Source organism: Lactuca saligna, chromosome 8, assembly GCF_052625555.1.
Source record: "Lactuca saligna cultivar CGN05327 chromosome 8, ASM5262555v1, whole genome shotgun sequence".
NCBI classification, from domain to species: domain Eukaryota; kingdom Viridiplantae; phylum Streptophyta; class Magnoliopsida; order Asterales; family Asteraceae; genus Lactuca; species Lactuca saligna.
The window spans coordinates 20892523-20910433 of record NC_136424.1 but is presented as its reverse complement, the minus strand read 5'-3'; the positions used below and the strand labels follow the sequence as shown (position 1 = coordinate 20910433).

The following is a 17911-nucleotide window of genomic DNA, read 5'->3' as shown; positions in this document are numbered from 1 at the left end:
GGGGCCTATTAGCAATGGAAGGATAATTGGGCCTCATGGAAGTGTTTGGAGTTTGGGTTTCCTTTGATTAATTAAAATCCTAATAGTGATTAATATTATTATTCAGCTCGGGAGGTTACAGACTGTTAGGAGAGCAGCTTTTGTATTCAGCAGACAGAGGTGAGTCTTCTCACCATACCCATGGGTCTAAGGCACCAAGGTCGAACCATTATGTGATTGTGATTTATGTAGTAGTCATTTTGTGAATTGATATGATATGTGATTGTGTGTTTTGCATGGAAGACCCGGGGGGAAGCCCGTGGCATTGGATGTAAGACCATGTGGGGTAGCCTATGGCATTCCTAGGTAAATATTATTTTTGATTCCGGGGCTACCCGATCATTTGTGTCGCTCGTTCTTAGCAAGCGGTTTAGTAGAGCTCTGGAGGAGCTGGATTGCCCAGTCAATGTCGAGATAGATGATGACAGGACTGTCAGGGTTGCAATGGTTCATAGGGGATGTACGCTTCGGTTATTTGATGAGCAGTTCCCAGTGGATTTGGTTCCTATCCCCCTACGAGGGAATAAGGTTATAGTAGGTATGGATTGGTTGAGCCCCAATTGGGAAGTGATAGATTGCGAACAACAGTTGGTTAGAGTTCGCACTCCCAATGGGGGAGAGTTAATGATTCAGGGCGAGAGGCCACAGTACGGACAAGTTTTATGCTCTACAGTGAGAGCGAGACATCACATTCAGCAAGGTTGTGTGGGCTATGTCGCGTATGTCATGGATACCCGAGATAAGGGTAAGGCGACAGTCGATGATGTACCAGTGGTACGAGAGTATTCAGATGTATTCCCGAAGGATTTTCCTGGGATACCTCCGGAGAGACAGGTTGAGTTCCGGATTGACCTGGTCCCTGGTGCGGCTCTGATAGCCAAGGCACCATATTGGTTGGCTCCTCCCGAGATGCAGGAGTTGTCTACGCAGCTGCAAGAGCTTCTAGACAAGGGTTTTATCATGCCGAGAAGTTCGCCATGGGGAGCCCCGATCATGTTTGTGAACAAGAAGGACGGGTTGCATCGTATGTGCATAGATTACTGGGATCTAAATAAGGTGATGGTGAAGAACCGTTACCCACTCCTGAGGATAGATGATTTGTTCGACCAACTTCAGGGCTTGGTTTTCAAAGATTGATTTTCAGTCTGGATACCACTAGATGCGAGTCAGAGATGATGATGTGCAGAAGAACGCTTTTAGGACCCGGTATGGTCATTGTGAGTTTGTGGTGATGCCACTTAAACTCACCAAAACTCCAACCGCATTCATGGACCTCATGAACCGCATATGCAGACCAATGTTGGATTGGTCTGTGATAGTATTCATTGACGATATCTTGGTGTACTTCAAGACTCAGCAACATTATAAGGAGCACCTGAGGGAGGTGCTAGAGACATTGAGAAGGGAGAGACTCTTTGTAAAGTTCTCCAAGTGCGAGTTCTGGTTGCAGGAGGTGCAGCTTCTAGGGCACCTTGTCAACCAGAAGGGTATATTAGTTGATCCAGCCAGTATAGAGGTTGTGATGCAATGGGAGGCCCCGAAGTCTCCATCCGAGATTCGGAGCTTCCTGGGTTTGGCAGGGTATTACAGGAGATTTATCCAGGATTTCTCCAAGATAGTAGTTCCGCTGACCCGACTGACCAAGAAGTCGGTGGTGTTTCGCTGGGGTCCTGAGCAGTAGACAACCTTTAAGATGCTCAGATAGCGACTATGCGAGGTGCCGATTATTACCCTGCCAGAGGGAGTAGATGACTTTGTAGTCAACTGTGACGCTTCGATCACAGGTATGGGAGCAGTACTAATGTAGCGGGGGCATATGATATCCTATGCATCCCGAAATTTGAAGCCTCACGAGGCTAACTATCCGACACATGACTTGGAGTTGGGGGCGGTGGTGTTCACCCTCAATATTTGCCAGCATTACCTCTACGAGGCCCGATGTACTATCTCCACAAATCACAAGAGTTTGAGGTACCTCGTGGATCAAACGAATATGAACTGAGGCAACATTGGTGGTTAGATGTGGTTAAGGATTACGACTGTGAGATCCTTCACCACCCAGGAAAGGCCAACGTAGTGGCCGACTCCCTGAGTCGCAAGGCGGTAGCGGCTCTGATCCGAGATGTATGTCTGAGGATGACAGTGATTACTCCATTACTGGAGTAGATTAGGGAGGTGTAGGTGGAAGACCTGAAGGAGGAGCGCCAGAAGTGTGAGAGGATAGTGGGCCGAGTAGCTTCATTTGATTACAATAGCTGAGGATTGTTAACCCTGCATGGGAGGGTCTGGGTGCCACACTGGGGTAGAGTACGGTAGGTGTTGATGGATGATGTCCACAAGTCCCGTTTATACATCCATACAGGGGCGACGAAGAGGTACAGACATCTTCGACCCGATTATTAGTGGCCCTACATGAAGCGGTACGTAGCTTGGTACGTGGAGTGATGCCTGACCTGCAGAAAGATCAAGGTAGAGCACCAGAGGCCTCATGGCAAGATGTAGCCGTTAGACATTCCCATGTGGAAATGGGAGGATATCACTATGGACTTCATTACTAAGCTTCCCAGTGTCGCATGTGGGGTCAATTCGATATGGGTCATCGTGGATCGGTTGACCAAGAGCGCCCATTTCATACCGATCTAGGAGAGCATCTCAGCCGAGAAGCTGGCTGAGATTTATGTGCAAGAGGTAGTGGCACGGCATGGAGTGCCTGTCTCGATGGTGTCAGACCGAGATGCCTGGTTTACTTCCAGGTTTTGGAAGCGGTTTCACGACGAGATGGGTACTCGTCTCCATTTTAGCACCACTTTCCACCCTCAGACAGATGGGAAGAGCGAGAGGATGATTCAGACTCTCGAGGACATGCTTCAGGCATGTGTGTTAGATTTTGGTGGCAGTTGGGATACGTATCTTCCATTAGCAGAATTTTTGTATAACAATAGTTACCATGCCATCATACCCTGACCTCCCTTCGAGATCCACTACGGGAGGAAGTGTAGGACCCTAATCTGTTGGGTTGAGGTCGATTAGAGAGTCATGGGGAGTATTGAGGTAGTACTCAAGACCACGGAGCAAATTCAGCAAGTTCGGAGCAGTCTCCAGACTGATCAGAGTCGACACAAGAGTTATGTCGACAAGCGGTGTTCAGATTTGGAGTTTCAGGTGGGTGATATGGTCCTCCTTAAAGTGTCACCCTGGAACGGTGTCATCAGGTTTTGGAAGCGAGGCAAGCTGGGCCCCAGGTTCATTGGTCCATTTAGGGGTTTGGCCCGGGTGGGTCGGGTTGCTTATCGGTTAGATCTTCCAGCAGAGCTCAGCTAGATCCATAGCACATTCCATGTTTCTCAATTGAGGAAGTGCTTAGTGTATGATTCAGCAGTGGTACCCTAGATGATATTCAGGTTGACGACAGCCTGAATTACATAGAGAGACCGGTGGCAATTCTGGATCACAAGACGAAGGAGTTGAGAAACAAAAGGGTCGGGCTAGCGAAGGTGCAGTGGTAGCACAAGAAGGATTCTAAATGGACATGGGAGCCCAATGAGGAGATGAGGGAGCACTACGCGGAGTTGTTTCCACATGCAGCATCAATAAACTTCGAGGACGAAGTCTGATTCAAGTGGGGGTGAATTGTAACACCCGTTCCTCAAGGTATTATTTAATTTATTGAGTTAATAATTGCTTTGGACTATCTTGGACATTGGATTCATTTGGAATGGACTTAGGAAGTGGGTCGTGAAGATGGGTCGCCCATAAGCCGTACGCCGGGCATAACCTGGCATACGCGGGGGTAATGGCCATTGGATTCGAGGGACGCGGGTATGTATGCCCAGCGTACCAAGAGGTATGCCCAGCGTACGCGGTCAGATGCAAAACACTAATTTTAGGGTTAAGGACCTATAAATACATCATTATAGCCTCCCATTTGGCCTCCTTACCTGTCTATCACCCTCAGAGAAATCCTAACTCGTTCATACTCTTCCTTGTGTGTGTGTTTGATATTTTGAGCTTATTTTGGCAAAGAAGGACTTAGAAGAAGAAAGGAAAGGTTGGAGAAGAAGTCCTTGAGTATCTTGAGCTCAAGGATATGGATCAAGCTCACCATTTGGCAGCAAGAGGAGGTATAAAGCTCCTATCTTTCCTCCTCAAAGTCTAGATCTAAGTTTGTAAAGATTTGGACCTTTTTAGGTCCAAAGGTTGGATCTTGATCTTACAACTTTGATTTTGAGCTTAGGGTCACCACCCTTGAAGCTCAATGAGTTCCTTTAGCCATAAAGTTGCAAGCTTTGAGGCTTTTATGAAGCCATGCAAGAGATCTAGCCATTTTAGTGGAAGTTCATTGCCATTTTTAGTATTGGATACATTTGGTTGGTTTTAAGCAACCAAGTGATCAACTTTAAGGGCTAGGACAGAACATGGGACTCAGATCTGTAGTTTGGACATATGATCTTAAGAAATTAAGTCGTTTTTGAGAAAAGTGCTTAACAGGAGAGTACACTTGGCGTACAAGCCTTTTCAGAGGTACGTGCAACGTACATAAAGGTACGCCCAACGTACGCTCAGACAGTGGACTTTTGTTATTGAGCCTTGGTTTGGGCCAGGCCCTAGACATAATAGTAATGGGTTGTGATGGGCCTTTAAGAGTCAGTTAAGGGCAAATGACTAGTTTTGGCTTAAGTGAAAAGCCCATTTTAGGAGTTGGTCCCAATTTAGAAAATTGGGCATTTGGAGGACTTTAATGGGCCTTAGTGAGTTTGGAGAGACTAGAAAGGATTGGGCCTCGGTTATGGTCCAATTAAGATCAAAGGGGTAAAATAGTCATTTTACCCATAGATGGATTCTTAGTTTTTGACTAAGTTCTTATTTGGTCATTTATAGCCAGGGAGTAGTTGGAGTAGCAGACGATATCATCCTTGCCCGAGTATTCAACAGTCAGTTTGAGATGTGAGTTTTTCCTCCAGTAGGATGGGTATAAGGCACCAATGTCAGCCCGTTTATTAGTTGTAGTATGTCGGGGTAAGCCCGATATCGGGGTTAGCCTGATGCAGTTTACATGTTTCTGGACTTCGGTCCGATGTCGGGGTGATCCCTAGAAGTAGTTATGTATGTTTGATGTCTTTGTGATTGATGCATGTTTATGTTATGTGTTATATGTTCCGGACTTCAGTCCGATGTCGGGCAAGCCCGATGCAGTATATGTGATTATGTTATATGTTCATGTTTATGTTATGTTTAGTTTATTCCGGACTTCGGTCCAATATCGGGCGGGGAACGATGCAGTGGGCGAGGCCCAAGTTATTCCAGACTTCAGTCCGATGCCGGGCGGGGCCTAATGCAGTGGGCGGGGCCCAAGTTATTCCGGACTTCGGTCTGATGCTGGGAGGGGTCCGATGCAGTGGGCAAGGCCCAATATTTGTATATGTGCTTTTGTATGGTATGTGATAGTTTGGGGAGCTCACTAAGCTTCGTGCTTATAGTTTTTAGTTTTGGTTTCAGGTACTTCAGCTAGCAAAGGGAAGGGCCCGGGATGATCGCACGGCACACACCACAATTTTCTTAGCCTGAGAGTTTACTCTGATAGTTTATTTGAGATTGTGATATGTTGATAGATTTTATGAGACCTTGAGATAAATGTTTTATGATTTTATACTATGATGATATTTATTTTTGTTAAATGATTTTGAAAACGAAATTTTTAGACCGTATTTTTGGGATGTTACACAGGTCATGTGCTTTCAATAGTACGGGACCAAACTAACTTTCACACCTACCCGTATTTGTCTCAAGGATCGTCACAACAACCCTAACAAAACACACTAGGAAACACATACACTCATTCCCTAAAGGAAGGTTAAACATCATGAAACTGGTTGGCTGAGCCCACACAACTCATCCATGAAACTTCCACCAACCCTGTCACACTTGTGTATGCTAATTATATATAACACTGGACCCTATAGACAGTCAAATATTTGATCCTACCCTAAGCCCTTCATCAAACAAGAACAGGAAATAAGGCCAAACCATACATCCACATGCTATAGAATCTTAGTTATGTATAATCATGATGAATACACTAAAAAACTATAGTAATGATGTCAATTTCATATAAGGAAGAACCCTAGGCAATCAGGCATCATATAATCAAACAATTCTATCATGCAATTCCTGAAGATCCCTAGCATATCACTAGCATGTTGTTCTAACATATCACAAATCAATAACAGTGTGGTAATTTGGGGTCTACTTACTGGCTCTGACTGATCGTAGACATCGCATCCTCCTTGATTATATTGAAAACACTTGAAAATCGTTTTTTAAATCTTTTTCCTTAGCTTGAGTTTGGATTCACACGAGTGTTCCTCTAATTCACTTAAACCTAGGGATGAGCAAAAACCGAATCGAAAACCGAAAAACCAAAAAAAACCGACATAACCGAAACCGAAAAACCGAAACCAAAGCAATAACCGACGATTTAGGTTTGAATTTTACAAAAACCGAAAAATAAAGGTTTAGTTCAGTTTTGACGTATAAAACTGCCCATAAAAACCGAACCGACCCACATATATATTATTTATATTATGATTTAAACTTTTAGTTTTAGACTTTAAACTTTATCTCTTTAATACTTTATGTTTATTTTCAACAAACTATTAATGGTGTTAAACTTTGATCTTTTGAATACTTTTATGCTTTTATAATATTAGAATTCATACTCTTTATTTTAGTATATTTAAAGTAAATACAATACTATTTATCGCAACGTATTTTCACTACGTTTGAACAAAAAAACTAGAAAAAAAAAACAGGAGCTCATAAACCCACGGTTTAAAACCAAAAACCCATAAACCCAAACCGGAAAACCGAAAAAATGACCCAAGCAAAAACCGAACCTATATGGTTTTAAAAACCGAAAAACCGACTTTCTACGGTTTGGTTTGGTTTTAGCCAAAAACCGACCCAAACCGACCCATGCTTATCCCTACTTAAACCAATGCTTTGATACCAACTTGTAACATCCATAAAAATTGAGGTAAATTTAAACTTTTTAAATACATTCCAAAACCATAAAGTGTTTACAAATAGTTTTCAAACATTTCTGACATCAGAGTTTTCCCAAAATCATAGATCATAAACAGAGGATGTGTACGGTCACGTTTTTGCCTTCCCGCGGTCATCCGAAGTACATGAAACGTAGCCCAAAACTGTAAGCCAACGCTTAGTGAGTTCTTCCAAAGTACAAACACATAACCAAATAACACATATACACTAGCAGCATGCAATAGGTCCATAGCTAAAAAACTAGATTACCCTTGAGCCCACAACATAAGTCTGGCTTGCTCCCTAACCAGATCAGTCCTCAGATTGAATACCATCAAGCCCTCTATACGGGTCTGGCATCCCACTTGGTCCTCAGCTCGTATCTGGAATGTTTAGGAGCCCTTAATATGAGTCTGGCCTACCCTACCCGACCCTCAGCTCAAATCTGGTATGCTCTAGGGTTTGTTAGCTACTACACGGAACAGTACAACCTCAACCCACCATAATATGTCGACATATATTAAATAACAACATATATAGGTAATCATACTGGCATAATCATGGGTAGTCCTACAGATCTACCGCTATCGTATCACCTAACTAGCATACTCGTGCCTATTTATTCTACATGCTGATCATATCAGTGAATCTCAGAATGTCAAACCAATGGGTCAGTCTTGGTGCCTTCGACCTGTAAGTACAGTGAGGAAAACTCACCTCACAAACTAGACAAAATCTAAAGGAATATCAACTTTGAATCTCAGCTCTAAATGCCTCCTATTCCAACCAAATGACCAAACTCAATTAGAATTCCCAAAATACCCTTAAGATCAAACTTGGTTAAACTTCTTCAAAGTCAAAGTCAACTGCTCAAACCCACTAAGTCAACTGATTCAACCCAACCGAGTTGACCCCATGTGAGTACGCGGGGTGTACTCCGGAGGTACGCTGGGCGTACTCCATCCCTCGCAGTTGACCACCATCGAGGTGGTTGACCGAGTACGCGGGGCGTACCCTCGAAAGCCTAAAAACTTGATTAAGAGCTTAATGGCTTAAGCTCTTACGTCCCAACTTCAGATCCATGTCCAAAATATACTCTAGAGTCATAAAGTTTCCAACTTTATGACTTTACATGGCCATTAAGTGCTTATCTCAACTTCTTAAACCATTAAGACATTCTACAAGATGCATGGACCAAAAAACCAACCATTTGAAACCCATTTTTATGACTTAAGACCCTCCCAAGGGTCTGAAAGGACAACTTAAAGGCATCAAGAACATGCTTTGTTCAAGAAACCCCACATTTGGGACAAAAAGAACCTAAAACTAACCCAAAACAGGATATTCAAGAAACAACACCAAGTTCAGAACTTGATACCTCAAAATGGTGCCAAAAGGTGGTGTAATTTTGGATCTAGATAGCTTCACTCCTTCAAGGCGGTCTTGTATTCCTTTCTTCTTCTTCTAAAGCACTAAAACATACACACACGCTTAGAAATGGCTCCTCAAGGCAGGGTCGTTTTAAACATATATTGGGCCTAGAGCGAGAGAAAAAAATGGGCCCTTAAAATACACAAATGTCATATAGTTTTTTTTATAACAACTCAATAATTGAAAGAAATTATGTGTACTATTTTCTAAATATAACAATTTCCATAAAAAAACTTAGGCCCGTTTAAAAGATGGGCCATGGACGGTCGCCCCTATCGCTCACCCTCTGGGACAGGCCTGCCTCAAGGGGATATTAGGGTTGCAAACACTAATAAGAGGGTGGTGGTTGGTTAGATGAAGGGAAATGAGGCTATAAGGATGCTCAAATACCAGCAAAACCCTAAAAATTAGGCTTTCCATATTTAGCTAGTACGCTCAGCGTACAATGATGTATGCCCTTCGTACTAGGGTGCGCCCTAATACGCTCATCATAAATCACGTACGCGTGGCATACTCTGAAGTTTCATTTTACCAAAATGCCATCAAGGCCCTTCATGCATATGTTTCTTAAACTTTGGGACCAAATGCAATGTAAATAATTTAAAAGGGTTTAAATTTAGAGTCACCTTAACATCAGGATATTACATGGATGCTTTTAGAGTGCCTTGAAAGACAATCTAGAATGATCTATTTTATATAAAGAAAGTAGATAATTACCAAGATTTGAAATAATATTATTTTATTTTAAATCTAGGGTGTTTAGGTTTCCTGGTAGCTTTAAAAAGGGGTTATTGGTTTGCAATTTTTGGCCACTCTTCCGTAGAGATACATGACCGAAAATTACATCCCCTCTACTCTCTTATCTATTGTGTTCTAGTTTCTAGCTTTGGGTGTGAGCCATTAGAGGCATCATCCTTTTAGTGCCTGCTTTCTAAAGATGTATAAGGAAGGAATCAATGAATTATTTGCAATAACAGTTCAAAAGGTATGTAACCCTAAACCTAGCAATTTTCGATTATTCTAGGGTTATGATAGAGTTTATAGTTCATAATATGTTGTCTTAAATGTGAAGACAGAGATCCTAATAGGTTGCATGTACCCTAAATTGTTAAGTATTATTTTTCCGCATGTACATGATTTCCGTAACCTATAAAACCCTTCAGTATATATATATATATATATATATATATATATATATATATATATATATATATATATATAAAATTAAATTTGTGTTAATTTAGTTACTATATTTTGTTTAAATTGTAAAAGAAAACTAAACTTATTTTTTTTTATTTAAAAGTTGTAAAAGATTCATAATCGATCATCTAGACTACTTTGAATAAAAAGTAATAAATTTTAATAATATTTTTCAGTTTAAATAAAATTAGTATTTATGTGTGGTGCCCAAGTCGCCATGTATCAAATTAATCTATTATTCTACTTAATGCAATTAAAAAATGTGGTGAAGGGCTCATGAGTATGTTGGGCGTACATTAGGTACGCACAATATACTCCTTGCATACGCATCATTAGGGTGATCCCAGCGTACGCTAGGCGTGTCAAGCCATGGGAAAACCCTAATTTTTAGGGTTTGAACCCTATTTAAGGTCCTTAAGTTCTTCAAGTGCATCACCCTTCTAGCCTCCATTTCTTTATGTGCTAATCTCGAAACCCTAGCTATCTTGAGTGCATTTTTGAGCTTACATAGAGTGTTTGGGTGTTCTTTGGTGGTTTTGAATAAGAATGAAGTTTGAGAAGAAGCAAAGGAGAAGAATGAGCTTGTAGATCCAGAGTTTGTTCATCATTTCTAGCCTATTAAAGGTATAAAGTCCGAAACTTGTTCATTCTAAGCTTAGATCCAGACTTAGGGAAGATTTTAGTGTAACGCCCGCAGATCCGGGCTAGTCAATTTAGAGGCAATAGGGGTCGAAAATGATTTTTCGAAAAAAGATTATTTAGAATAAATAATCTTAACCAAATTGTAGAATATGTCACAAGGTTTCCGTACATATAAAGAACGCCGAAATCTGAGTTATAACGAAGAAGTTATGGCCCGTCGAAGTTTTACGGCAAAACCGGCACGGCACCGGGAAGCGTAAATAGTGAATTTACGATAGAGTGAGATTTATCCTTAGCAATCTAAACAAAAGTCATAGAATATGTTAAACTAAGAGCGTCGATAAAAAGAACACCCAAATCTGACTTCGTATGAGGAAGTTATGATTTTTCTAAGATTCGGCTTAGCAGTGCACGGCCCGAAACTCGAATTTTAGTTCGAGCGGTTTTTGGATTACGTGACCTAAATGAGAGTTCAAGATCTCATTAATAGGAACTCAACGGTAAAAAGACAGACGAAAACGGAGTCGGTATGAAGGAGTTACGAATTCTTCGCGGTCATTTAACAGTCTAAACGCCTCGTACTGTTAAATTTAAGATCGGTCGAGAATAACCGACGGAGTCAAAATGAAAGTTGTAGATATTATTTTTACCTACGTGTGGATATAAAGAACATCAAAAACGGAGGTCGTATGTGAAAGTTACGGATTTTAGAAGTCGGAAGTGTGCTGTGCGAAAATGGGTGTTGTGGCACAATCTTGGCCATTGCTTTCTCCCCAAGTCTTGCCACTAGATGGTGACATGTGGCACCAAGTTCAGCCATTTTCACCCTATAAATACCACCTCTCCCACCCTCATTTTCTTCACACCTTTCCCATTCTTTCTTCTCTTTACTCTCTCTCTTTAGAACCTCTCTCTAGCCCCGAAATCCCCCGAAAAGCCTAGGGAACCTCCCTAGCACGAGGCGGAAGCCCCGGAGTGCTCGACGGCTCCAAGAAGAAGAGCTTTTCGGCTCGGAAACGCTGCTCCAAGCAAAGTCTGATTTTCTATAAAACCCGCTGTAAGTGAGCTACGCCTACGCTATTTTTAATATGGTTTTTATTTAATTATATTAACGTTATTAAGAACATATAATAAATACTTGGGCTATAATTATGGGTTATATAAGTATTTATTTTAACGCATATATAATAGTAATAATAGCTAGACTATTAATTAGTCTCGGCGAATAATAGACTAAAATCTATTGGTGATAATACTAGGTTTCGTCGAAGGAAATTATTTTAAAGTAAACGAAACGTTGTCCGAGTACCGAGTCACCACCTTCTCAGGTGAGTGCATGGTCCCTTTCATCTTACACATAGATATGAAGTATTTATTATATAATTTACGTGTTGTGAGTGCATGGTCTCTTTCATCTTACACATAGATATGAAGTATTTTAATATAAATTACGTGTTATGTGTGCATATTGTCTGAATACTTGTTGTCTATGTTGGTGAAAGATTTTTATACATGTTTTAAATGATGTAAACTGTATAAAGTATTTTATATCTACAAAATATGTTGGGTAAAACATGGGTAGATGAATGATGATGGATAAAAGCTGAAATAGAGGAACATTACTAGTACAGACCTAGTGCCCTATAGGTATACATTGGCAGCAGTGGACCTAGTACCCTATAGATGAGCACTGGCAGCTGCGTCACAACCCGTAGATGATTTAGATCTACGGTAAACATCCTAGCAGCTGCGCTTTAAGGATAGTATCGGCAGCTGCGCCTAATAGGGAGCCTTATGACCATGACAGTAGTGTTTAAAGGTCAATACCGACAGAAGCGTCTCATAGAAAATATCCTAATTCTGGCAGCTGAGCCTAAGTGACAATATTAGCAGCTGCGCTTGACCAATGTGTCATTGGCAACAATGGACTTCATGTTGTTTCCTTAGGATGATCCTTAGGAATGAATGAATGAGAAATAGCTGATTCTTAGGGTAGATCCTTAAGAATAAAGAAGATAATGAGGATGGGTAATTGGGTTGATGGTTTGATTATTTAAACATAATAATTATATTATTGTGGGTTGAAAACCCTATGTACTCACCAGGTTTCCCAACCTGACCCACTCAGTTTATTTCTATCACAGGTGTTGATATGAAGTGACATTACACTGAGAGATTTAAAGAGATGTAGATCACTAGTGTAAATAATTGTAAGTTCTGTTTATGCTTATGTTTCTGTATTAACGATGACGTCCCAAACGTTTTAAAATGAAATAAATACGTTTCTTCGAAAATGTTTTAATAACGTATTTACCATGTTTTTCTGGGAACAAATTCCGCAACATTTTTATAAAATGAAGTACTCTGATTTTTATAAAGCATAAACAAAATCGGTCTTTTCTGGCCGTAAAAATGGGGATGTCACATTTAGCATCTTTCGGTCCCATAACTTGCTCTTTTGGAGTATGGGCTACTCTAAGCCATTTGAGATGTCCTTTTGGACTCTTAGGAGTGCATGGAGTCATAAAAATCATATCTTGGAGGTTGAGATTCAATCATGCATGTGTTAGTGACGATCAGAGAGAGTTAGAGCGCTTAATTCATGGTTTGCGTCCTTTAAGGTATGCAAGTGCATAAAGTTTGCAACTTTATGGCTTAAGACACTATTATGAGCTTGGATCTAAGTTTTAGATGTTAGAGCTTAATGTATTAAGACATGGGTGCAAGTTTGGGCTGATTGGCCAGTACGTCGGGCGCACTCTAAAGTACACTGCGTGTACTGGGTCAGTTCCCCGTTTCCAGATCATCAACAGCGTACGCTGGGCATAAGTGGTAGTTAGAAGTAAGGATGAACTTTAGAACCGGAACTGGTTTTCTTATATTATAAGAACCGGGAACTGAACCGCTGGTTCTAACTCCAATTTCGGTTCCGATCCCGGGTTTTCTGTTATTTTTCAAACTAGAACCGGTTGAAATGTTGTAGGTGATATGTTAACTTCCGGAGCTTGTAAATGGTTCAATATTTAACCAAATTATGACTTTTTACATTCTAAATTGAAGTACAAACACTAAATTACATGATGAAAAAATAATCAAGTAATTCCAACTTCATATGAGTGAGCTATGCGCATTTTAAAAGCGGGACAGATTAAAAAAAATAAAAACAAAATGATGAAACAGAAAATACACAACATTGATATGCTATCTTCCGAGGTCTATTGCTGATTCAAACACCACATTACATGATGGAAAAAAAATAAGTAATTATGATATCATATAAATAAGTTATCTACATATAAAAAAACGGGACAGATTCAAACAAACAAAAAATGCTGAAATAGAAAAAGTGCATAATCGATATTCTTTTTTTCGGGGCATATATCTGATTCAATATCTAACCAAAATATATGTTTGTATAGTCAAAATGAATTACAATCTTCAGATTATATGTTGAAAAAAAATCAAGTAATTCAAGTTTCATATAAGTGAGTTATGCGCATTTAAAAAACGGACAAAATGTTACATATTCCGAATTTTAGAACCGGAACCGATTTTCATAAAAATGAAGAATCGGTATCCGGACCTTATTACCGATTCCTGTTCCGGTTCCGATGGATTTAATGCTCATCCCTAGTTAGATGTCAATTAGATTGCCGTTTAAAAAAATTGAAATTACAAAATATATAAATGACCAAAATTGTAACTTCAAATTATAGTAAGAGACCAAAATCATAATTTATAAAATACGAATCATTTAATTTTTACATTACGAATAAGGAACAAAATTTATAAAAAGATTACTACATATAAAAGTTTGTTATGATCAAGACAAAATATCTATTTTTAAAGAAAATTTTGCTTTGTTTATTATTATATTATATATTGAAAAAATTACAAAAGCATTTGATTTTAGCATTTATACGATATGTAACATGCGAGGACAAACTTAGAGCTACAGAAAAATACTCCGGTTCGTATGCACGACGCCGTTGGCCAATTCTAACACGACTAATTTTGTAGTAATTGCCGGCGACAACTTAACGGTCGCCAGCTACTACACCCCCGCTACTTTCCCAATTCACCTCCTCCAAAATTCCATACCATACATACCATTATACCAATACCCCTTCTCTATACGCTTTCTTAATCAGCAGCTTAAAAACCCTATCTACTATATCTGAGATCAAAATTTCTTATTCAAGTCATCTATCGTCAATTTGTTGTGGGTATTCGAAGTGGGCGTCTCCAATTCATACATACAGCTGAAACTTTGAACCGATTTTGAGTATCCGATTGTCAATTTCTGTGGGTTTCTAATTCGTCTGGGTTTAATGGATCGATGATGATGAATTCCTGAAGTGAAAAGGACTGGTAGAATCATGAGCAGTAGAAGCCGACCGTTGGTGCATCCGTTTGATGTTGAAGTTCCTCAATTGAGAGAAGAAGCCGCTGTTAATAATGGGGATCCACATGAAGATACTGTGATAATGAAGGACGTTCAAGGGATGCCCGGAACACCCGTCGGCCTCGCCTTGCGTCTACTTCAGTTCGCTTTCGCCGCCGTTTCAGTTGCCGTCATGGCCGCTACCAGTGACTTCCCTTCCGTCACCGCTTTCCGGTAACTGTTATAAAGACAAAATCCTATTCTTAACCTCTACTTTTCATATCACTGTAGTGTGTAACATGCCGATTTCATGACGAATTGGGTTATTTTTTTCATCTAGGTACCTTGTTGCAGCTCTAAGCTTGCAATGCCTGTGGAGTCTGTCGCTTGCCATTGTTGATGTTTATGCTCTTTTAGTGAAGCGTTGTTTAAGAAATTCAAGAGTTCTTGGTTTCTTCACTATCGGAGATGGGGTAAAGATAGTTTAATTAGTATAATGTGGAACTTTAGCTCAAAAATCTTGATTTTGGTTTTGTTTTGTTTGAAAATGCAGATTACATCTACGCTTACTTTTGCAGCAGCTTGTGCATCTGCAGGAATAACTGTTCTTATCAGTAGCGACTTCAACAATTGTGCAGAAAACCATTGCACAAGGTTTGAAACTTCAACTGCAATGGCTTTTGTTAGCTGGTTTTTGGTTTTCCCTTCATTTTTCTTTAATTTTTGGTCTCTAGCATCGAGATAATACTTGTATTATGGTTTTTGGTTTTCCCAAATTGTGGCACTTTGCATGATAAGGAGTTTATTATGATTTTTTTTGGTGGAAATACTTGTATATATAGAATTTGACGATGAGTTATGATTAATTGGAGTTTATTATAATTATTTTTTGGTGTATGAATATGATGGGTGAAAAGTAAGCAAACGTGGGATTGGATTCTTTACATGCATTTTGGAGAGAAAAAAGAGAGTATGAGATAGAAGAATTTGTCGGATGTCCGACCAAGTTTCTTTTGACTTCACACCCAATTCCGCATATGTTGTTGGAGAAGATATTCATTGATCCAGGATCACCACTCCACGTTTTTTGATCAGGGGTTTGAGATGGTCTGCACAGTCTTTAACTCTGAAACCTACTCTCTCCCCCACTTCAATCGTCTTTAGCACCTCCATAGATGTAGAGTCAGATTTCTCTTGAATCGGATGGGATGGAATACCTGTATTATTATGGGGCATCAGTGGTTCTTGGAGATTATCCTGGGAGTGACTTCCAACCGGGTTGATTGGCGTTGACGATGAGGTTGGGGATAACTCTATAGGAGAGGATTTAAGATTTTGGGCCAAGATGGAATTAGAATTGCAGGGCTCATTATTAAGGTCCAATAGCTTGGTGGGCCTGCAATGACCACTGGCGGAGATAACCCAATCCGAGTCCAATCTCATGTTGGAGCAAGGGGACGGACTTCCATTTTGACTTACACGCGACGAATCGACACCCTTCTGGCGACCGTTAAGATTCTCGATCTTATACTGCTCCTCGGGAACTGGGATCGTCTCACATGATTGCAACTTTTCACATTCCCCGTCCAGACTCCGGTGAGAATATGCCGGGGACGATATCGGCGAATTCAGGTCCTCCTCCGATTGAACGGCATAGTCATCCTCACGGTCTGAATCACGAGACTTTGTAGATTGTTCCATAGTATCTTCTTCCTCACCGGTTCCTGGGGAGCATATACATTTACAAAGCAACATCTCTTTCTTAGTCGGAGCCAAACACCTTTTACAGCTAAGAAACCGTCACCCTTAATTGATTCAGATTGGAACAATCTACAAAGTCTCGTGAGCTCTGATTCAGATTGTTATTGGTTTGTTTTTGGAGATTTTAACGTCGTGAGACTCCTTGAAGAAAGGCTCGGCTCCAACTTTTGCCCCAACAGCGCGTATCATTTTAATAAATTCATCCATCTGGCAGGGCTAATTGAAATCAAAATGGGTGGGCGCCGCTTTACATATGCGAACCGAGCTGGTAACACATCAAGCTGGATAGATACCTTGTAACTGCAAATGTCCTTGATACGTGGCCACTCCTAAATATCACAACACTGCCCACTCGGATCACTGTGCCAGTACCTTGTCTTCGGGCTGCTTAGATTTCGATCCCTACCCTTTCCGCTTCTTCAATTCTTGGATGGCTGATGATGGGTTTGAAAATATAGTGAAACAGGGTTGGGTTACCCGATCTGATCCCGGAAGTCGACTCCATATCTCCCCCTTATCCATCACTGCAGGAAAGCTTAAAAACATGAAGGAGCACATCAAGAGGTGGAGAACGGAATTATTGGAGATGCGAAGAAAGGAGGTTTCTGAACTATCTAATTTTATCAATACCATTGATCTCCATGCAGAGCGGTATCCAATTGACAATGTGCTGCTGCAACAAAGACAGAATGCCCACCAAAAAATCATGACGCTTGAATCCTCAAGAGCGGCGGATCTAAAACAAAAATCTAGAATAAAATGGGCGTTGGATGGGGATGAAAACAGTGGGTTCTTCCATGGAATTATAAACAAACATCACAGGGTAAAAAGAATAAATGGCCTCAAAGTAAACGGCTTTTGGATCACCGATCCATCAATGATAAAACAAGAAGTAGTCAATTATTTCCGGGAGAGGTACTCGGAGCCTATAAGGTCGAGACCAAATTTTTTCAGTGCTAAGTTTAAAAAATAACTCCACACTTGGCTTCGTCCCTTGAACAACCTTTCTCCTTGGACGAAATAAAATCGGCTATATGGGCATGTGGATCAGATAAGACCCCCGGCCCAGACGGCTTCTCGTTTGCATTTCTTAAGAAACATTGGGACATTATTGGCAACGATTTCTATTTCGCTGTTAAATATTTCGAAGCATCAGGCAGCATTGATAAGGAATGCAATTCCTCTTTTATTACCCTGTTTCCCAAAATTCAGGATCCTAATACCATTGGTGATTTCCGGCCCATCAGTTTAATTGGCTGTTTGTATAAAACTATAGCAAAGGTTCTAGCAGAAAGGCTAAAAAAGGTTGTTCACCTAGTTGTGAGTCCAAACCAGACGACCTTCATCAAAGATCAATGTATCCTCGACGGCCCCCTCATTCTAAACGAAACGATCTCTTGGCTAAAAAAGTGT

General features: G+C 40.5%; 1 protein-coding gene across 1 annotated transcript; it reads left to right on the top strand.

Annotated features, from left to right (window-relative positions):
• Positions 1–14276: 14276 nt before the first annotated feature.
• LOC145008142 (CASP-like protein 5A1) lies at positions 14277–15622 on the top strand. Its single transcript, XM_078966756.1, has 3 exons — positions 14277–14971; positions 15078–15210; positions 15291–15622. The coding sequence occupies exons 1-3, from the start codon at positions 14733–14735 to the stop codon at positions 15480–15482; spliced, it is 564 nt and encodes a 187-aa protein (XP_078822882.1). The 5' UTR covers positions 14277–14732; the 3' UTR covers positions 15483–15622.
• Positions 15623–17911: the final 2289 nt, after the last annotated feature.